We start from the raw sequence: 23,282 nt of genomic DNA, 5'->3' as shown, positions 1-23,282 counted from the left end.
AGTTAAGATGTGAGTCTAGATTTATTTTTGAAATGACCAAATTCAATTATTTTTTTGTCGAGTCTAAAGTGTTTCTATCACTGTTGCTGGGTCAGAACAGCTGGAGAGGTTACCGACTACAATCGTTAGTTGTTATTCGCCAACGCTGCTGTCTGCTGGTCTGGTGTCGCTCCTCCAAAGGGGAAATGTGCGCTCGTGTTTCTGCTCTACTCTGTCGGTGAGACCATCGCCTCGGTTTTACCTACTTTTTGTTAGGGTTGCTGCCTCTCAGGCTGCCTGTCAGGAAATTCGGTAGTCGAAGGTGTCCTTCTCCATGTAGTCCGTCCAAGTGGAGGAGGGCATGCTCCGATACGGGTCCAGGAGGATCCTGAAGCAACGGACGATCAGCAGGCCCAGGAAGATGAAGAGGATGAGGACGAAGACGAAGGCCGCCCTCTGTTCGAGCGTCAGGAAGGGGGCCGACGGCGAGGAGGAAGAGGAGGAGGAGAAGTCTGACTCAGAGGCGGAGAAGGTGCTGCTGTAGAGGTCGTCAGCCATGTTGGGATGGAGAGGGATTGGTCAGTTCAGACTGTCCTGTTCTTCTGTCCATTGAGAGACGATCATGTTCGTAGCCGAAGGTTGCTGAAAAACAGAAAAACAACCACAGTCAATAAAAACACAACTTCATCTGTCACAGTTTTATACAGGCAGGTGTACAACATATTAAAAGAGGCACAAAGCACAGGAGAACACAATGGAAACATGAACAACAATATGACAGAAAGTTGATCACCACGACATATTTTAATACTCAATGACGTAAGGAAAGATGGTGACGCTGTGAATATGGTCAATAGGAGGCTACTTGAAGGCCATGAGATGAGGTTGAAAGCTCCTAATAGAGACCGTGTTGTTCCTGAGGTCAGGGACACACCGTTAAAGCTGTACAGAAAAGAAAACTGAATTTGAGCCCACTCTGGGTCATAAAATTAGTGTAATAACTCATCTATCAGACGTTGTAGGCCAAACTTTGTGCAAAATTCTATTTTTTAGTAAATCCGGGATGAAAGTGTGGAATTTTTTTTCCGCATTGGATAATGCAGGCGCACGGATTATACGTCAGCCTGCTCACGATTCATCAACCACTGATATTGGATCCGTCATCCGTCAATCAAACGTCTGAGACAACACACACACACGGAGCTCGGTCTTGCCCCAAGCTTTGAATATCCCGCCCGCTCGATAACGACCAATCAAATTCGTTTTCCTTACTCGGGTAAACTCGTGACAACTCAGCGCAACAAACAGGACAAATGGCCATTTCTGTACACCTTTTATGATTGTTTCTGTTATAAACCTGAACTGATGGTTTAGACCTCCATCCTGTGGGGAGCTTGTCTTTATGCTAATGCTGAAGTCGCTCTTTGTCTTTAGTATTTACTGAGATGTGCTGTATTTGTCCACATGGCTCCGTGTGCTCAAAGCTGTTTCATAACTAAACGTCCTCAGACTCTGTCTAACTTCATTGTTCTCTCTCTCTTCTTCTGTTGTTCTGGTGCCAGCGGCCCGTGGGTGGGACTGTGGGAGTCGTCTCTTTTAAACACATCGTTCTGGATGAAGCTCTTCATTTGCTTCCCACGTGCAGATTGAAGCCAAACTCAATTGGCTTCAAACGCTGACAGGTCGTTTTCAGTCGTGTCTGTGAGAAGTTACATTTGGTGAAAATCTGCACTCTTCACTCTGAAGTGAAACTTTTCATTTCAGTGTTGATGAACAAAACAAAACAGGTTTTACTCAGTTGTTAAATTAGGAGATTTTGGCGCATGTATGATAAAACATCGATTTACCTCCACATCCAGCTCTTTCAGATCAACTGGATCATTCATCTTGACTGGCATTGCTGTCACTTGATCAATCTCAACTCATTATTATCAATCAATAGAATAAATGCTTGTACCTGGACATGAACTGACATCAGACTAAGTCGTGCAGTGATTGAACAAAACTAATTTGAATGTGTTTATCCAGCGATGAAAGACAGAGGAGTTTGAGCCAGCAACAGATGGATCATCTGATCATTTTTCAGTCTGGAGATTTTTCATTCTTGATTCACCAACAAACTGAAATATCTCATCCATGTCGTCTATTCGGTCCAGTGTTCTCTCCTCCTGTCAGGTTTCCAACCAGCCTGAGCTCGGTTTCTACAAATTGATGTGATCACAGGAAATAAAGCATTCCTCATACATTACATGTCATTTATAAACACAGTTATAAATGTTTAACTTTTGATTATAAGCTCTTCTATCAACACACTTACAAGTCTAATCATTGAATGTACAAGTGCAGCATAAATGTAAATCTAAGTAGTTTCTTAATTAATTTACTTACACTTTATGAATGATCTTATGAATCACTGACATCTAAATAGCTAGTTAGTAATTGATATAATATTTGATTAATGATTGTATTCTCATATGATAAATGATTGGTTAAGGGTTTAACATTTATCAAACACATTATAAATTAGCTAAGTCATCCAGAGACATTAAAAACATTTATAAATGTGCTAAATGACATCTAATTAGTATCAATGTTGGAATAATTCTTTATAAATTATGACTTTTTGACCAACTTAACTAATGCTTAGCCTAATAGTGTGTAACCTATATAGTAAAGTTTGTAAATCTTAAATCTAATCAGTTTATACAATTAATAAATCACTGTCATATGCACCCAGCTGTAGATTTTGGTTTCTAAAGGTCAAAGGTCAAGCTCACAATGACCTCATAGTGTGAAATTTGCCATGTGAACGGAATTCCAGGTTCAGATTTATGCACATTTAACACATGGATAAAAATTCTGGTATACAGAACATTTTTTTGTTATAAAAAATAATACACAATGTTGTTTTAGCAGCAGCTCTGTGTTGTGTCAGATGTCTGAGCTTCGACTGGACCTTTTAACCACCCCGTCTTCTGCAGAGGTTTCTAGAGAATCAGCTGCACGATCTTCTACCTCTATGAAACATTGAAGCCTCTTTGTCCATCAGCAGTTGGATTTTCCTCGGTGTTATGTATCATCCGTGTTGCTTCCTTCCTCTGTCCACAGCTGGAGAACTGATAATAAAACCTGATGAACTGTGGTGATCGGTTGTAACGAGCCGACCGTAGGACGTCCGCGGAGGATCTGCTGAGTCTGCACACTTAAACTATCTCCTCCCTCCCTCTTTAATATTTCACTGCCGGTTTTCTTCTACATTTTTATTCAGTTCAGCTCCAGTATCTCCAGTCCTGCAGCAGAAAACCTTCCTGCAGAGTTTAACATGCAGCTTGTCCCTTTCCGTCTGGCCTGGAGAGACATTAATCCCTTAAAGCTGCTGTTTATCACCACTTATTATTTACAGATTAATTGGGAACCATTTTAAGCTGATTCATCATAGAAAAAAAGGGTAAAAGACACACACACACACACCTGAGCACACACACTGAGCAGTGCGTTCTCCTTTCTAATGCAAGAAATAAAGTCCCAGGGTCCCTCCAGGCTGCGGCTGCTGCCTCTGAAAACGCGTGAAGGTCTAAAAAAAAGTAATTAGATTTGATGCAAAGTGCGGAGCTGACCTCGGAGGTGTCAGCCTCGCTGGGAGAAGTCATTGCAGCCACCGGACCCGAGCCTTTGAAGAGAAATCTCCGTAAAATCAAAGAAATGTGAAAAGTTGAAGGGAGAAGTTTTCCAAACTTGGGCCATGTCAGAGCTTCATCCGTGAACTCTTGTTTGTTGTTTTCGCTGTTTCACTCAGTCAGACAAAGAGGTGAAGGGTTTCTGCCACAGTCTGAGTCACTAGTAAAGGCTCACTCCACCAATTTCACACACAAATATCGGTTTACTGTTGTTTTAATGTTGTTTTTGTTGTTTATCTGTGGCTCTGCTGGAGCTTTGTCTTTGTAATGAGCCACATGCAGGAGACGGTTCACCGGTTCAGGTGGAGATGTGAGCTGCTCCAGTGTTAACTCTCCGGCCGTGCTGCAGCTCTGTGAGGTTGATGCTGCAGGTATTTGAACATTTTTTTTGATCATTTTTTACTTGTTTATAAAGCTATTACTGGTTTGGGCCCAGCTCAGCTCAGCTCACACTCTCAGATCTTCTTAGATCCTCCGCTCCAGGCTTTTTAAACACACACAGTTTTATTTCAAACTCGGCTCCAACTCTGCCGAAAACCCTCGGCCAAGACGTGTGGGCTGAAAACCTATTTATTTGATTTGGCTTTTAATCAAATCTCCCATATTTCACTATTCTAGCTGGTTCTGTCTCTAATTTTCTTTTGCATATTTTTTCATGTTCTGTCTCCCTGTTCCCTGATTTCACCGTCCTTAAATCTGCCTTTGTTTTACAAAATGCTATTTTATTTTTCTTTCAAAACATTTGACCTACATCTCTTGATTGATAAGTGCTCTATGAATTATCCAAAACCTACTATTATCATCATTAAAAGTCTGAACCTATATAGAAAACATATTTAAGCATCAATGTATTGTGTTTTTGTTTAGTTTTTAAATTCTGTCATGTTTGAGGGGGGAAAAAAAACAAACTTGGACCCATATGCAGATGAGGAAAAGGGGTCTTCAAGGTCCAACGGAAATGAACAAAAAGGGGCTTAGTCCCGGAAAGGCACAAGGAGGAATCAAGTTCAATGGAAAATAACAAAGAACAACACAAAAGCCCGAGAAACACAGAAACTCACTGGGGAACAAGAACGGAGGAACACCAAGCAGGAACACAAGGCTGGGAAACAGGGTGAACACACAGATGATCCGATAGAGGACAATACGGAGGTAAAATAGGAGGAGGAGTAACAAGGTACAGGTGGAGGAATCACAGGAGGAGACCACCGAAAGACACTGAACTTCAAGATAAAACTGGAACTAGTAAGGACCAACCATAACAAATCCTTAATATAAATAGTTTCTGTGATTATTAAATTAAAATGAAGTTAAACATCTTAAATTTCACCTGCACAGGCGCTGCAGCAGCACCGCTCTGATTTATCCAGACACAGAAAGTGAGGATTTACATTTCAGTTTGATTCACAGCTGCACAGATCCTCACGAACAAACACACAATAACAAATACACACGCTCGTACACACACACACTCATGTGATCTGTTTCCTTTTTCAACCTGTTGCTGCCTGACTGAGAAAAACATCTCACTGCTGCAGATCAGCCTCTCTCTCTCTCTCTCTCTCTCTCTCTTTGTGTGTTGATATTAATATTCAATCTAAAATCATCCACTACCTAATGTGTTTGAAGAGCCACTCTGTTTTAAGTCGTTAAGTCTCCATGAACTGATGAAAGTCAATGAAATGTCAAAAAAATATGTGTGTGTGTCTGTGTGGACCAAAGTGACCACTGTGCGTGATGTGGTTGCCATGGTTACTGAGGCCTCTCTCTCTCTCTCTCTCTCTCTCTCTCTCTCTCTCTCTCTCTCTCTCTCGCTCGCAGCCTGAGGACTGATTAGACTATGGAAGTTAGCAGCCGTCACCATGGCGACGCAGCACCTGATGTAATTGCACCATTTATCAAACTCAAAGAGGGTTTCCATCACAGTGGTCCAGACAAATAAAAACAATAATGAAAATAAGTGAAAATACAACTTTTACAGCAGGAAAACACACAAAAGCTTCTTCTCCTCCTGGTCAAAGTGGAGACTAAAATAAAAATAAACTTTAAAAAGAGGATATTAGGATATCTGAGGGGAGGAGTCTGATTTTACTCTTGGAACTGTAAAGAGTCTTTTTCTTATTTTAAATGGATAGTTCAATAGTAGTTTGGCAAATTGGCCCATTGCCATAATCCCTATAGTCGTATGTGACCTGCACATTCACCACGCTGTGAGATGATAATGTAACGTTATGAGACAGAGTTGTTTTTGAGGTAAATTCATGCAAAACAGCTGATGCACGTTCCCGTCAGGGGCAGTTTTCCGGCAAGCAGTCTCTGCATTTACCTCTAAAACAACTCTGTCTCGTAATGTGCTGTTATTATTTCATAGCGTGGTGAATGTGCAGGTCACAACTTGTCCACCAGAGCGTTTTGGAGTTGTTGGATTGTTTATTTGATGAGTTTGATGACCAAGAAATAGCCTACCATTATCCTCCGTAGCGTAGTTCTGAGCAGCTCACGGCTCTGCTCCGCCGTTCTAAAAATAGCTTGCACCGACAATTAAAGGTAACGAACCTATACTGCTATGACTATAGGGATTATGCCAATGGGCCAATTTGCCAAAATGTTGAACTATCCCTTTAAAACATCTGCATGTTCACTCTTATATATTTTTCCTCCACAATTTGAATCGTTTTGTTGCATCTGATCATTAGAGGCTTAGCTGGTGTAAATTAGAAATTACACAGTGACTTAAATGTGAACAGGCTGTCGGTGCAAAATCTCAGGTGGGAATCTCCGATCATGCTCGAGTGTTTTTACCTTTCGAGACCTGTTCAACACACTGTGAGCTTTGCTCATTAGCTGCTAATCGTAGGAAGACTGCTGTAGCCTCTAAAGTTTTCAGTGCACAAACTTACAATGAAACCTTTCATTTTTATTCTAAACTTGTAAGAAACATTTTCACTTTTCAAAGTAATTTATCCTTGACACAAGAACTTACTCAGATGGACACTCATTATTTATTCTTATTGATGATCTGTCTGCAGATCTCAGATTGTGTAACTCTAGAGTTGTTATTAATGATTAATGACAGACATGATTAAAACTGTGCAAATCATATGTGCGATATGGAGATGTGCTGCTGCTTTCAGTGCATCGTGGACATATAACTAATCGCCCTCCATGTTTTGTTGCTTAAAGAACGTCTCCATGCACCCGTCCCTCTCTCCTCAGTAACGACTTGTTGCTGCTTCACTTTATACAAAACAACAGTGAATGTTGTTTACCGTTGCATAAGATGTTTACTGTTACTGGAGGAGGAGAGAAGACACAGAGAAGAGTCCCGCTGTAATATGTGTTGGTGTAGAGAGAGTGGAGGAGGCAGAGTGGGCGAGAGAGGAGGATGTCAATCTGTGTTCGAGAGAGAGAGGGGGTTCTGCAGATTCTACATTTTACATGTTGTATTTTCTATTCTATTATTTCTGACATGCTCAGTGAGAAACATCGCAATAAACTGATCTGAACTGATGTGCTCTGATTTTCAAATCCTTTTTGAGCTGCAAATAATGCTATGTTACAAACTACAAACTACATTTCAGTTTCCTACCTAGTGTGGAGCAGGGGAAGTCAGTCAATAACAGAAAAAATATTGATCACACAGCCAAGAGGGGAAACAACGACAGCATGAAAAGACAAGACAAGTGGTCAAGTCAGATTTCAATACATGTTGTGTTTTCACATGGAGGTACATTATGAGAAAGTGGGATGAAGCTAAGGCTAAATATGAGTTTCCCCACCCAGCTGATGCAAAATGATAAAATATTAATATGATAATATCATATAGGTGTGAATCTAAAAACACCAAGTGGTGCAGACTCACTGCCCTAAAACTCCTCCCAGGGTGGAGCTCCAAGTCTCATCAGAGTCTGTATCCCAGCCCTCCCTTTTTTTTTTTTTTTTTGTTTGTTTGTTTGAGGAGCCTTCTCAACTCCTCCGTCGTCCTCCAAATCTAGCACTTTAATTATCAACTCCAGCACTTTAATTACTGACTCCAGCACTACCCAACTTTAGCACTTGAACCTACCACCTACTTCTGTGTCTACTGTAAATCACAATTGTCTTATGTTGTATTACTGTTGTATTATGATTGTGTTACTTTTTTTTTTTTTTTGATTGTTTGTTTGTTTTTTTCCTTTTTATTCGAAAAAAAGGGCACATGCCCCATGGTTTTAAATATTGTACTTAATGGGTATATTGTGTCTCCTTTAATCTGTTGCTTTTATTTCAGTATAGGGGGACTATCAATGGAAATTAGCCATGTGGCTAGAATTGAATGCATTCATACACTTTGGAGTGTTGTTGATGTGCACTGTCCCTCTTGATCAAATATACAGTAGGAAATTGAATTGAATTGAGTATCAGGTGGTAAACTCAGGGCGTGTTAGCTTGTTAGCTCCAGGCACAGTTCACACATAACACCAATCTTCAGTATAGACGCATCCACAGCAGCTCCCATCCTGTGACCTCTGACCTTTTTCTTTGGACATTGTGAGGCATCTTCTATTGTGATGCACTCTGCATTATGAACTTGTTGTGAACTCATTGTGGGTCTCGTCTGCAGCACAGACAGGTGTTGTGTGTCCAGCAGGAGGCAGAGACTGTGTCTGCAGCAGAGAGCTTCACCTGCTGCAGCAGCTGATTCTCATGCAAACAGCAGCATCTGATTCTGATCCTCAGACCAAACCAACCGGCCTTCAAGACCTTCAATACTGCCTCAGGCTGAACAGCCTCACTGTGACTGTATGCACGCACGCGCGTGCGTGTGTGTTTGTTGAACTCTCTGCAGTTAAAAGTTGGATTCAGGCATCAAGCAAGGCATCAACACTGTCAGAGGGTGAGAGTGAAAATCCCAGAGGGAGAAACTGAGTTCATTCAGTTCATGTTGTTGGAAAAAGATTCAGCTTCTTCTCTGTGTTATGGGATAAAAAGAGTTTCTGTGTTATTGTGTTTGACAGAAACACACTGAGTGAAAACATCTGCAGCCCCCGGTAGTACAGCAATAATAAAGATGATGAATAGTTGTTCGAGACAGGACGGGACTCTGACATCTGCCGTCACCGACTTTATTATATTTTATAGCTGCTCACTGACGATCATCTGCAGCTGTTTGATTTGACTGTTACTGTTGACTGAGTCTTAATTGTGTCCCCAGTTTGTCCACAGGTCTTATTTGTGGGAAATAGGTTGACATATGGAGAAAAAATACAAAACAACACCATGATTTGTTTGTTTGTTTATGCAGTTTTTGTTCAGATTATTCTAACAGACACAAGAAGCACTAGTTTACAGCATCACCTTGGACACACTGGACCATTGCATCCTCTTAGAACGACTCGAGAACCTCTCTAAAACCACCATTATCTAACACCAGATGTGGCGTTCCACAGGGATCAATGCCTGTGCCACTGCAGAAAAATATCTTTCAGTAATAGTCAATGAAAAACTACAGACCTGTGTATCGTATGTGCAATACATTACTAGATCTGACAATATGATACAAGAAAGTTACTGTATTTGATTCTAGTCAGTAAAAAAAAGGCAGTCAAAATGTGTTATTCCAATACTTGAATATTGAGACTTAAATGTTGTTCATGTGTTTAGACTACAGCCTTTATACGCAGCAGAGGTTTGTTCTTCTCATTGTGGGGACTGCTTTCACGCTGCTGCATGTTGGGAAGCTTTATTTCACAGGTCTGCAACTTCCTGATAAGTGTCCTGAAAAAATAAAAATAAAAAGAGCAATATGGTGCTACATGTTGGAGGAGAAATACAGACAACGTGAGGGGCTGCAGACAGATCAAGTTTAAACCTGTAACACAACATTCGTATTCAGATGTTGTCTGTGAGGATCTGATTTACTGAACATGAGTAAATCAGCTGTGACAGCTTCATCCATTGTCACATGAACCCTGACAACATGTAAACTGTAAACGTCCAAAGCCGAATGGTGTCGCAACAAAACAGGAAATGAAATGTACCTTCATTTTAACATGCAATGGATCCATTTCAATGCCAGTATCACATTATTTGCAGACATTTCACATTAAAAGTCCTTCTATTCCATCCTGGTCCTGACAGACTTTAAATGTGAGACATCTCTAGAAAAGGTTCAGTTAAGTAGGAGTGAGTGGATTTATATCAATGGATAGCCAAATCGGATGCTTCCACTGACTACTCCATTTCCTAATCATATTAGTAAATCTTTACTTCACGACATTGTGATGTATAGCGATGATTAGTTACTACTGAAGTACATGAATGATGTGACTATTGATGATAATGGTTTAAGCAGCTGCAGTGTTCTTTGTGTTTTGTACTGCTGTGTGATGTAGAGCCGTTGCTTGTTTCCCCTACAAGTAATAAAAAAACACACTAGCGCAGGTTATTCTATCTCCTCAGCCATAATTTAAATATCAGTTTTCCTTTGAGAATTTCCTGTTCATCATCCATATTCACTTCATTCCTCCATATTCTTGTTTTCTCACTCCCCCCCTTGGATCAGCAGCTGTTTTATCTCATTTCTAGGAGTTTTTATTCATTTAGCAGCAGAGCAGCTTCTGTTGTTTCTCAACAGATATTTGACTAAATTATTGATTATTTCTTCTGGCGTTTTTTTTTCTTCCCTCACACAGACAAGGTTAAACTAAAAACAAGCAATGAAAAACAAGCTTAAACCTTCAGTGATCAACATGGTCCGACCCAAGTCCTGGAAGATTCTTGGTTAAAAACACGTACATGTTAAGTTTTGATTGATGAAACTGAGTGACAGCAGGTACATACACCTGGAAAATTAAACTTCTCATTTCAAGGACTGTCTGAGATCTTTCCAGACTGTTTGAGGAACTTTAACAGCTGTTTCATCTGAGGTCTCTTTGGACGACTGAATCACCAAGAGGCACAACCAGAATCTGGAGCTTCACACTACAGATGCATTTGAGCCTGAGCAGCCAGAGCAGCTGGAGGCCAAACACTCATCACACACAGCTGGATCATTCACAGTCAGCTAATTAATGAACCTGCCCAAAAAAAAACTGCACAGCACAGTGTCAACAGATCCTGAGGGAATAATAAACTCGACCCTCCATCAACAGGAGACAGTTAAATGATCACCCCGCTCCCTGTCTGTTTCAGTCCTCTAAATAAAAAACAACCTACTTTCTAGTAATGTTGTTTTAAACCAGTTCAAATCCATCAGAAGTCACTGATATAAGACGCTTCATTTCTGATTATTTCCTGTGTCTGTGTCACATATGGGTTTTTCCACCAAAAATAAATATCAGAACCATTTTTCACAAGCCACGGATCCTCCAAACAGTTGTGTCAGCCATAGATCCAGAGAAAATTAACTATTTCTCAACCCTTATCTGTTGGTTTTGGGTTTCACTGCTGCAGACAACTGTTTCTACGCTCATGTCAAACCATGAATTTAAAATGTAAACTGAAATAAAACTATAGCATTTCTTTTCCTAAAGCAACTACAAAAAACTTTCAATTTGTGTTGATTTTGGCGACCCCTGTGGACAAAAGCGGTAGTGTTCTGCATTTCCCATGAGTTGTAGCGCGTATTGTCGTAAAGAGGCTTATCTGGCTCGCGCGTGCCGTAAATCGTTTCATCCGGTGGACCGACCCGACCACTGCCCCCCGAATGTATAGAGCTAAATAGATTTTCTTCCCACCGACGGCCTCATTTGTTGTTGTAGGTCACACAGAGACGTCAGCAGAAACAAGAGACTTTTGCATATCCAGTTAAAAGTTATTTGTAGTTGCTTTAATAACATTGCTACTCTTATGATCATGCAGCCTAACTGATTTTGGAGTGAACACATACGTGTTATGAGACTGATATGGTCTTGTACTGGGTTTATCAGATATTAAACTAGCAGATTAAAACGAACAGCAAAATCAGATTCAAACTGTAGGCTATTTAATGTTGTGTATGGTAGGAGACTGTAAACGCTGTATCTTCTGTATAGAGGATCTTTGGGATCCATTTAGGTTGCACACAATGTTTGGGCTAATCGGACAGTCTCCATAGTTACACTGATGATACCCAGCTGTATGTTTCTGTACCGTGCTGATAAAACCGATGCATTAGTGACATGCTGTAAATGAATTTATGAATTGAATGAATGAATGAATGAATGAATGAATGAATGAATGAATGAATGAATGAATGAATGAAATGTGTAGTATTCTATAAAGCCAATCAAAGAAATATGAAATCTGACATGATATACAACAACCTTCATTGCTGCAAGCTTGAATTGGACATTTTTTTTTACGGCCATTCACCTGTCACTATTTCTTATGGATGGTTTTAATCAGGTTGTTTTTTACAACAGTGTTTGTACTGGTCTCTTTCATTTCAGTTCATTTCTTGGCCTCAACAATGACTCTCCTTTCCTGTTACGACTTGAAGCAGTTTTGTTTTGGTGTCAAATTAGGGATGGTTAAATTGAGATGCATACTATATACGGTGGACCTGAGGGTTTATAATACATTACACACACAACACAAACAAACACAGTTGTTTCCAGTCGACACAAAAGACTGTGGTACTCGGTCTATGTAAGAAGATGCTGTGATGAAATGGTGTCAGGGTTTATAAGGAAGATTTACAGTTCATATGATGATGTGTGATTAACAAACTGTTGCTACACGATTGGTTCATAGATCGGTCAACTAGAATCGCTGACTGATCCCAAATAGTCAGGCCTCATGTCACAGAACTGTGATTGTTGTATATTTTTTTTAATACTGACATTCTATCTTTAAACAAAATTGTCATGATCTTCACCTTCTGACGTCTCAATCTGCGGCTGTTTGACTTTTCATTTTGGGGGGAAACTGAGATGTAATTCAGCAGGATGAAGAACAATGAGCAAAACTCTGGATTATTCATGCCGTCAATTTACTGCTCCACTGTCCTCTCACAACAGGGAGTGTGTGTGTCTGTGTGTATGTGTGTGTGTGTGTGTGTGTCCTGCTTTCATGCAAGACAGAATTCAATTAGGAGATGATGTAGCTCCACAGAGTCTCCAGTTTGGATTTGACAGTAGAGTAGATGATGGTGTTTTATTCATGCAATCAATTTACTCGCTCATCACACACGCACACACACACACCTTGTACACACACACACCTTGTGCATGCACACCTTCAGCTTAACACATCACATTCACTTGTTTTCTTTGAGAGAAAGCACAGCGAGTGTCACTGATGAAACAAAATGGAGACGTTCACATTCAATTCCAGTTCAACCAGTTCAATATGAAACAGCCAGTTTCATTTACTGGTTAATGGAGACTGTTGTTGTGTCTTGACTGTTCTTCATAGCCGTACAAAGACTCATTTACTTTGCTTTTCACACCTTTCAACCACATGTCACTGCCTTCTTCAGCAGGTAGCAGCTTACATACATTTCTAATTGTGCTGTCAATAAACAGTCATGGAGCAGCATCTCCAGCTAAGGTTAAAAGTGTCAGCGGCGGTGGCCGAGGCTAAGGTCCCCCCCTCCAACCTCACCTTTGAGGAGAGGAAAGCAGTGACGGCTTTGAGCAAAGACCAAAACATTACTATCCTCCCAGCAGACAAGGGTAGATGCACAGTTGTGCTCAATACAACTGACTACCAGGCTAAGATTTCTACATTACTCAGCGACTCTAACACTTATGAAACTCTGAAACGAGACCCGACCAGTGGCTATAAAAAGAAGGTGATAGAATGTCTACAACAATTACAAAAAGAAGGGGTCATTGACAAAACACAATACTACCGGCTTTATCCCCAGGATTCAATCCCATGCCTATATGGACTCCCCAAAATCCATAAAGAAGGGTCCCCGCTCAGGCCCATTGTCAGCAGCATAAACTCGGTCACTTACAACATAGCCAAACACATTGCCAATATCTTGGCTCCGTTGGTGGGAAACACCCCACACCACATCCAAAACTCTATAGACTTTGTGGGTAAAGTCCGGGACATACAAATGGAACCAGATGACACTATGGTATCCTACGATGTGACTTCTCTTTTTACCTGTATTCCAACTATGGAGGCTTCGGCCACAGTAAGAGAACGTCTCACACAAGACAACTCCCTGCAAAACCGAACAAAACTCAAACCCGAACATATTTGCCAGCTTCTGGATTTATGCCTGAACACCACATACTTCCAGTTCAACGGCAAATTTTACAGACAAAAACATGGCTGTGCCATGGGTTCACCAGTATCCCCTATTGTGGCAAATCTGTACATGGAGGAGGTAGAGAACAAGGCTTTAAACTCCTTTGAAGGAAAAACACCGAGCCACTGGTTCAGGTATGTGGACGACACATGGGTTAAAATCAAAACCAAAGAAGTGCAAGCTTTTACCGAACACATTAACTCAGTGGACAAAAACATCAAGTTCACCAGAGAGGATGTCAAGGACAATAGTCTGCCTTTCTTAGATTGTGACGTCCATATGAAAAAGGACAGGAGCCTCCACATTGGGGTATACAGAAAACCCACACATACAGACCAATATCTACTTTTCGACTCTCACCACCCTCTGGAACATAAGCTTGGTGTTATCAGAACTTTGCAACACAGAGCTGATAACGTGCCCACCAGCTCACAGGCCCAAGGGGCAGAACACAAGCACCTGAGAGGCGCCCTCACAACTTGTGGTTACCCTAACTGGACCTTTGTGAAAACTGCAGCTGCTTCCAGAAAGAAAACCAGCAAAGTGGTTGAGAAAGAAAGACAAAACAAGAGAAAAAACATAGTCATTCCATATGTGTCTGGAGTATCAGAAAAACTCAGGAGGATCTTTAACAAACACCGTATCCCTGTGTATTTCAAACCCAGCAACACACTCAGACAGAGACTGGTACATCCCAAGGACAGAACACCACACACCCACAAAAGCAATCTGGTGTATGCAGTCCAATGCAACGAGGAATGCAAAGACCTCTACATTGGAGAAACAAAACAACCACTGCATAAACGCATGGCCCAACACAGGAGAGCAAACTCCTCAGGACTGGACTCTGCTGTTCATTTACATCTCAAGGAGAAAGCCCACTCCTTTGAGGACAGCAATGTCCAAATCCTAGACAGAGAGGACAGATGGTTTGAAAGAGGAGTTAAAGAAGCCATTTTTGTAAAAGTAGAAAAACCGTCCCTCAACAGGGGAGGAGGTCTGAGACACCACCTGTCTCCAATTTACAATGCTGCCCTTTCATCCCTTCCCAGGAGACTCAACCATCTAGCCTCAAAGAACAACCACTGTTCACAAGTGGCAAGTGACTCCAATGACTGTCGTTAGAACACAATAGGGCACTAACGAAGTCGAAACCAACTTCCCACCAACGACTGTCACTCCAACGACTGTCGTTGGCACTTGGAGCACAAAAGGGAACCATTGACATCATCACCCTTGTGAAACGCCCACACAAGAGGTTAAATAGTGAGTCTCCACACCAGATAGTTGGACCAGTCCCAGCCTGGTCAGCTGCGTACATGAACTGATGAAGCCTCTTGGATGAGAGGTGAAACGTCTTCCTAGACAAACAACTAAGTCCAGTTGCTTTCGATTTAACCTCCTTTGAAATACTATGACCTGGACAAATGAGAATATGCACCGGCTTATCTCCATAACAACTGAGCTGGCCCCACCCACTGAAAAAAGGCTAGTAAGTGTCTCTTCACTTATCCTGTTATGTTTATATCCACTGTTTGTCCTGTTTATTTTCAGTCCTGATGAATTTTTTTTTACTTTATTGATCCGGTGACACAGAAACAGTGACTGATGACTGATGTTTCAGTGAGAGAGCAGAGCAGAGGGTTGAGTTTCGAGCTTCGAGCTGTGAGAAATCCAAGCTTCCCTGTGACGTGTGAACAGGAAAACATTGCATTCGATTCGATGTGTAAGCAGTGAACAGTTACCACACTGATTAACCATTTGTGAAAATAAATAAATATAAAATAAAAGAATAAAAAAAAAATAACACCAACACAGCAAAAAATATGCATGCTCTATAATTGATATTAATCATTATATACTGCTATTTCAGTCTCAGTGTTGGCCATTGTGGCCTTCTTACGGCTGTATTGTTCCAATGTAGTTACATTAACTGTGGTTTGTCCTTTGTTTGTTTTATTGTTGTTGACTTATTATTATTATTATTTTTGTCTGTTTGTTTTTCTTTATTGTTGAGAATATGTTTGTTTGATGAATTCATGTTTGTCTATATGTTTGGACCCCCTCGAAAACGAGATGGTAGCCTACATCTCAAGGGGTTTATTAAGAAATTTCTGACAAAAAAGGAAAACAGATTTTTTTTTCCTGCTAATTAACTTATAATAATAATAGATAAAATGAAGCTAAACGTGTTCGAAAAGGAGTAGGAAGAAGTAAAAAATGTCTTATACCCCCACTCTCTATTTCATTATAATCATGTATAATACCAATTATTATTTCATGTGAATATCTATTTCCCACCGCAGTGATATTTTCAGAATAAAGTTCAGCCCTCCGTCCTGCACAGAGAGAGAATAAGCCCTGGTTGTTTCACAGTGAGAGTCTGAATAAATACTGAGTGTACGGACTGTTCCTGGATCAGTACACAGCGTGCTTTTACAACTGTGTGTGTGTGTGTGTACTGTATATTTCCCAATATATCACTGTATGTGTTTGTTTTGCCTCACGGTGAAATCACTTCACACACTGTTGGAATATGTATATACATCCTCCTCTGAGTCTGTGTGTGTGTCTGTGTGTGTGTGATGTTCTTATTACAGCCTCGAGTCTGACAGTTGTTGTTTAGAGCTGCAACACTACACACACACACACACACACACACACACGCATACGCTGCAGTGCGGTGAAGGTGAAGGTCCTTCTGCTTTACTGAATCTCCTCTTATTCTGTCAGTCTATAGGAAGTTGTCTAAACTTTATCGATCTGTGTTTGCGCTGACAGAGTCTCCAAGTGGTTTTTTAGTAAAGAGCTCCACCCGCTACATGAAAGCAGGTGGTTCCTCACACAGCTGCTGCTGACAACATCTGGATTTTATCGTCAGAGCTCAACTTACACTCATCAACATTTAAACTGATGCATCACAGAGAAGCCAAAGGTCGTCACTCACTTGTCACAGTCCTGTCTCAGACTGTTATAAAACCCAGGGGCAGCATTTTGTGCCTTTCGTTTAGACGGCAACAACGTTTTTGGGGTTTAAAAACGCAAAAAAGTGAAGCCACCCCCCAGTGTGGAAATCTTAAAGGGATAATCCAACTTTTTGGCGTAGCTCTGAGCAGCTTGCCGCCCTACTCTGCCGTTCTAAAAACAGCTTGCACCGACAATTAAAGGTAACGAACATACTGCTATGACTATAGGGATTATGGCAATGGGCCAATTTGCCAAAATGTTGAACTATCCCTTTAAAAACACTCCACCGTCACGTTCCCGTCTAAAGGGTAAAAACGCAAAAGTCTGCTCCGATCTCCTCACGTCACATATGCGTCCACGTCACAGGCATGCGTCAGCACAGGAAAATGACAACAAACATGTTGGAAACTTTTGCATCACCGTATACTCGCAGATTTCCCCCCAAACAACGCTCGTCTAAATGCAGAATAAAAAGTGAGAACGCGACGCCACTTTTGCGTTTGCGGAAGGGTTTCTAACCCGAAACGTTACTCCCCTTTTGGGTGATAATAAATTATTGCTCTGGAGCTGTTGTTGGTGTGCGGACTTTCCTTTTTCTTATCATTTACCTGTGTTGTCCGGCACCCATAGACTTAGGCTTTTTCTATTTTTTTCTAAACACTGAGTTAAACCTCAATGATCCAGAAACAAACTCAGACGTGAACATGTTAAAATCTACACACACTTATTAAACCTCTGATTTTAAACACAACACGTCCCAACTACCATCTGTCATCATCATCATCATCATCATCATCATCATCATCATCATCATCATCATCATCATCATCATCATCATCATCATCATCATCATCATCTGTCATTGGCTGCAAACGAACACAGCAACACAGCAACTGAAGCAACTGAACATGAACTCTTTCTCACTCTCTCTCCCACGCACACATGCACACACACACACACACACACACACACACACACAGATTACACTGAGTTTTTCAGGTAAAGCATCACTTCAGCACCACGTCTGTTCACCTGATGACGTCATGACCCAATTAGCATATCAAACATAGTGATGTGCTCTTCACTGTGTGTGTGTGTGTGTGTCTGTGTGTGTGTGTGTGTGTGTCAGGGAGATAATCGCAGCAGAGATTAGTGAAGTGTGTGTGTCTGGTTTGTCAGCAGTTGACACATGAACTTTGCTCGTCTCCGTCGGGAGAAGTCGGATTTGTCTCCGTCTGCTTCTGACAAATGGGAGCTGAATTTTGTTGAGGTGTGTCTGTCTGTGTGTGTGTGTGTGTGTGTGTGTGTGTGTGTGTGTGTGTGTGTGTGTGTGTGTGTGTGTGTGCATTAGACATTAGTTTACAGGTAGAAGAATTAAAGAAACATGAGGTTGTGTGACACTATAACGATTCATATTATTTACACAACATTGTTTATGTGAACTCTCACAAACTGAACATGGACACATTCACCAGACACACACACACACACACACACACACACACACACACACACACACACACACACACACACACACACACACACACACACACACACACACACACACACACACACACACACACACACACACACACACACACACACACGTCATCTGCCAGACAGATTGTAGCTCAGTGCCGCTCATCCACCTTCCTGCAGAGAGGGAGGAGCTGTGAGTGTGTGTGTGTGTAATGAAATCATCATCATCATCACCATTATCATCAGCGTTTGGGTTACGTAACTGTCATCGGTTCCTTCTTGTTACTGACAAAAACAATTTTCTGTCTCTGAGTGTGTGTGTGTGTGTGTGTGTTGGCGTCCAGCCGGCGCCTGGTTGATCACGTCAGACTGATCAATTGCAGGCAGAGATCAGAGATGTCCACAGATCAATAACCATTACTAACTGCCTGTGTGTGTGTGTGTGTGTGTGTGTGTGTCTACCTCTTCTTTTGTTTTCTCTCTAAGACGGACAGATCACAGTGTGTGTTTTCACTTCCTGCTCATTTTGTGGTGTGTGTGTGTTTGTGATCAGTCAGTACGTTTACATGACACTTCAGAAAACCAAACTATTGCCTTAATTCAACTATAACTGGACAGCTGAGTGTATGTAAACACGTTAGTCCGACTAATATCAGAGTTCTCCAACCTGTCACCCAGATGATACGATTGGAATTCAACTTTCTCCGGCATGTATACGCCATAATCAGAGTTTAACTAGACAATGCTCCACCACACCCCGCGCTGGCATAAGACCCTAGAACAAAAACATCCAAGAAAGCCGGTCGCAGAATCTATTGTTGTAGCATTACGACGTTCTTGTCTGCCTCTAGAAATCACCATGACCACGAGGGATAGCGTGCACCGTATCTGCACAGTAAGTAACGCACACATTACGTACGAGATGAACAAAGCTGTACGATTAACCATCTCGCTGTTGTTTGAAAACGCCGGTCTGCTGCCGTCTGGCTAATAGGTCAACTGGTAAAGGCGCAGTGTTAACCCGCTGGAACGACGCATCATCGCCACCTGGTGTTGAGGGGGAGGACACGTTCCCGTCAGTTATTCCATTTTCTCAGTTGCATGTAAACTGGGAAAAGGACAGAAGTCTGATTAGACGCCAAAATCGAATTTTGAGCAGAGCTCGATGAAGCTGTGCATGTAAACATACTGATTGTGACTACAGGATGGAAAAGAGGCGGAGCTTCTTCATCATTTGTTCCATCAGAGGAAGATGAAAAATAAAAATCCAGCTAAGTTTATTTATACACAGTTTAAAGTTTGAGAGAAGACAAGCAAAACTACAGAGGAACACACCAGGTTAAAAATGAGCGTGCATGTGAAATGTGTGTGTGTGTGAAAGATTTTTATTTGTCCTAATTAAACTATCAAATATTTATTTGCAGCAGTGTGAGTTCAGAGACGTCCTCTCTGTGCAGAGTCACTTCACTCCGGCTCTTCTGAGCTGCAGCAGAAACATCTCAGTCATGAAATCGAAACTGTTTCTATGACTCAACCTTTCGGTCTCTGGACGTTTGATGGCGACGCCTCCGAAACACTGACTGATCAATGGCTTCTGGACGACGGCTCACTGATGTAGAGACAGTGTTTTCTTAGGAGAGGTGGATGAATCAATCCTAAAATATCAACACTACAGATACGAGGATTTGTTTTTGAAGATGGATTCCAGCCTCAGTTTTTTTTTTTATGTTTTATTATCACAGGCACAAACACATTGAGTGCCTGACATGCTGCGCATCTTAATAGAAGTTGATTGATTTATTGGTGGCACTGATAGAACATTATATAACTCTTGTTATCGGCTACATCGTCTTATTGCACCAGATTCAGGATAAGAACCTGAAGTAATTTATATTTAACGGAATAGTTCAACATTTAAGACAAAACAACTCCGTCTGGTAACGTTCTGTTATTATCTCATAAGCTGTGTCTCAATTCAGGGTCTGCATCCTTCGGAGGGTGCATTTGAAGGCCGATTACGTCACAGCGCTGCGCGAAGGCTGTCCCAATTCGTCCAAATTCGAAGGGTCCTCCAAATGCAGCCTCCAAATGCGTCCTCCTTTCCCCTGCATTCGGAGGATGCATCGCTACTATCCTTCGCGGCCTCCCGTATCCCAAGATGCTTTGCTGCACCGTTGTTGTTATTAGCAACCTAGCCGTTAGCTATCGAACGTAGCAGCTCTGTGCTGTAGCCACGGTAACCGGCTCTGCGGCCGGCTCGGAGGTGTGGCTGCCCGCTGCTGAGCTCTGCTCTGCTCTGCTCTGGCTGCACAGGTGAGGAGCGGAGGTGTGTGTGACAACTTTTAATAAGAAAGCTATGAAAACACATTACTTGTGCTCTTTATTCTCTATTCACTTAATAGCCTGAAGCCTCCCCCCCCTGGCTGCTGTTCAATGGTTTGTTTATTAGTATATTAATGATAACTGCCCTTGTATTGATTCTACTTCTTGAAAAAAAAAAAAAAAAAAAAAATGGAGGAGGAGGAGGAGGAGGAGGAGGAGCGGTAGAGCCGTTACAAGCGGCACTTTTAAATGTTTAACGTCCGGCCGTTGTTTACGTTCGGATCAGGAAATGCTCTGAAGGCTAGACCGTCCCATTTACCGACCGTTGATGCGGCCGACGGAGGAGCCTCCGAAGCCGTTGCCTCCGGAGACCGGGTAGGCTGGGTCCTCCGAAGGCTGCAGCCCCTGAATTGGGACACAGCTATAGCGTGGTGAATGTGCAGGTCACAACTTGTCCACCAGAACGGTTTGGAGTTGTTGGATTGTGTATTTGATGAGTTTGATGAGGGAAACCAAGTATCCCATCAGCCTCTGTAGCGTAGCTCTGAGCAGCTCGCAGCTCTGCTCCGCCGTTCTAAAAATAGCTTGCACCGACAAATAAAGGTAACGAACCTACTGCTTTGACTACTGTATAGGGATTATTGCAATGGGCCGATTTTCCAAAATGTTTAACTATGCAAGTCCAGTCACTTTTTGTCTCTATGGAGCTCCCCCTACAGTTTTTGGGGTGCATATTTTCATTGTTGTAAAAACTCACAGCTTACCGTCTTCTGGTAAAAAGGCAATCTGTGGAGCAATGTCTACCGAGGTGGGTAACGTTAACAAGAGATCACGGATTACAGGGCGTGTTTGTGTCGTAGTGCCAGTAAGCAGTCAATTTTTCTCACAAGACGAGGTGCTGATCTTGCAAGGTTGGATTTCGGCCAAGAGATGCTAGGTGGAAGGCAGAGAGCCTCCATTTTTCCTGTAATGAGTAATTTAACCAACACCAATATGATTACAAAGCTGTTAAATTAAGGTGCAAATCTTGCATAGTTTCTCTTTAAAAGAACTTGACATTGACATAATTTACCTGTTAAACTATACACAAACTAAATTATCTCTTATATTGTGGAAGCGGCACTCTCTACAGCCTCGGGTTGTCATGGTCTTTTCAACAGGGACAAAAAAAGGATCTGATTGAGTTGGGTGATTAAAATGTGTTGCATCACTCCTCTCCTCTCCTCTGAACTGACTGACTGAAGTGTCTCTAACATAGAAATGTGGGGTATAACAACTCAACTCAACTTAAAACTACCGTTATTGTATCGGCCTTTAACAATCCACCACACCAAACCCACAGGTGACGTCCATTGATTCTGCCGCTCCATTGAGTGATTGCAAAACCCTTGTCAAATCATGTAGCGATCAATAAAGATTTAGTGCAGTGTCTGTATCAATACTAGTGATCCCGACCCTGTTTTACTTGGTACTGGATCGATAGGAAACTGCAGCATCGCCCACCTCGACTTTTGTCTCGTTCTTGTTCCAGATTCCTGCAGAGAAACAGGATCCACATCAACATCCAACGAGTATTTAACGACTCAGATATAAAAACACTCGATGAAAGAGCAGCAGGGAGTTAAAATGCTGTCATCATGACAATATGACTTTATCGCCATCACATTCAACTTTAATCATCATCTTGAACCAAACACTGTGGCTGATGTGAGGTTTTCATGCTTGTTTTGTTTTTCTGTATCTTTCGTGTTATCACTTAGATCCATCAGAGTCGAGAACAAAGTCGTACCTGTGTCCTCCGTGTCTCGTCTTGATTCATCCATAAAAAAAAAACCCAACTTTGATGACGCTGTTCAGCTCTAATCAACCGACTCTGAAGACTTTAACGAGAAAGTTACTGTCACCCGACAAGCGTCTGGTTCCCAAAACAATCCGTTTCTTGTTCATTCTTAACATGGCGTCATTTTGAGAAATGTCTGCGTACACACTAAACTGAAAACACTGTAGTAGCTACAGTACATATGCCAGGCCTGTAACGCCGGCACACAAATACACAAAAAATGGAGAAGAAGATGCAGAAACCTTGTCCACTGTAAAAACACTCCAAACTGTATTTTTGTTGTGTTGAAGGGATACTTCAACATTTTGGCTAATTGGTCCATTGCCATAATCCCTATAGTCTTAGCAGTAGGTTCGTTACCTTTAATTGTTGGCGCAAGCTATTTTTCGAACGGCGGAGCAGAGCTACACTATGGAGGCTCATGGGATTTCTTGGTTTCCCTCATCAAACTCATCAAATACACAATCCAACAACTCCAAAATGCTCTCGTGGACAAGTTGTGACCTGCACATTCACCACGCTATGAGATAATAACAGAACATTACGAGGCAGAGTTGTTTTAGAGGCAAATGCAGAGACTGCTTGCTGAAAAACTGCCCCCGACGGGAACATGCATCAGCGGTTTTGCATGAATTTACATTGAAAACAACTCTGTCTTGTAACGTTCTGTTATTATCTCATAGCGCTCCCATGGCTCCCCAAAAATGCTGTTTCCATGTGGACGAAACACTGAAACGATAAAAAAACAGATCCTCCTAAACCCGTATCTGTGTGACTGGCCCAAAATGAC

General features: G+C 41.7%; 1 protein-coding gene across 1 annotated transcript; it reads right to left on the bottom strand.

Moving 5' to 3' along the window:
• Positions 1-279: 279 nt before the first annotated feature.
• Positions 280-537, bottom strand: LOC310993502 (cortexin-3-like; the record flags this gene model as incomplete). The annotated part of the gene is made up of 1 exon (XM_083981865.1): positions 280-537. The coding sequence occupies one exon, from the start codon at positions 535-537 to the stop codon at positions 280-282; it is 258 nt and encodes an 85-aa protein (XP_083837991.1).
• Between the last annotated feature and the right edge of the window lie 22,745 nt (positions 538-23,282).

The sequence above is a fragment of the Trachurus trachurus genome, assembly GCF_905171665.1.
Source record: "Trachurus trachurus genome assembly, chromosome: 11".
Classification (NCBI taxonomy): Eukaryota; Metazoa; Chordata; class Actinopteri; order Carangiformes; family Carangidae; genus Trachurus; species Trachurus trachurus.
Note: the sequence above shows the minus strand (reverse complement) of the source record. Positions and strands in the feature narration are given on the sequence as shown.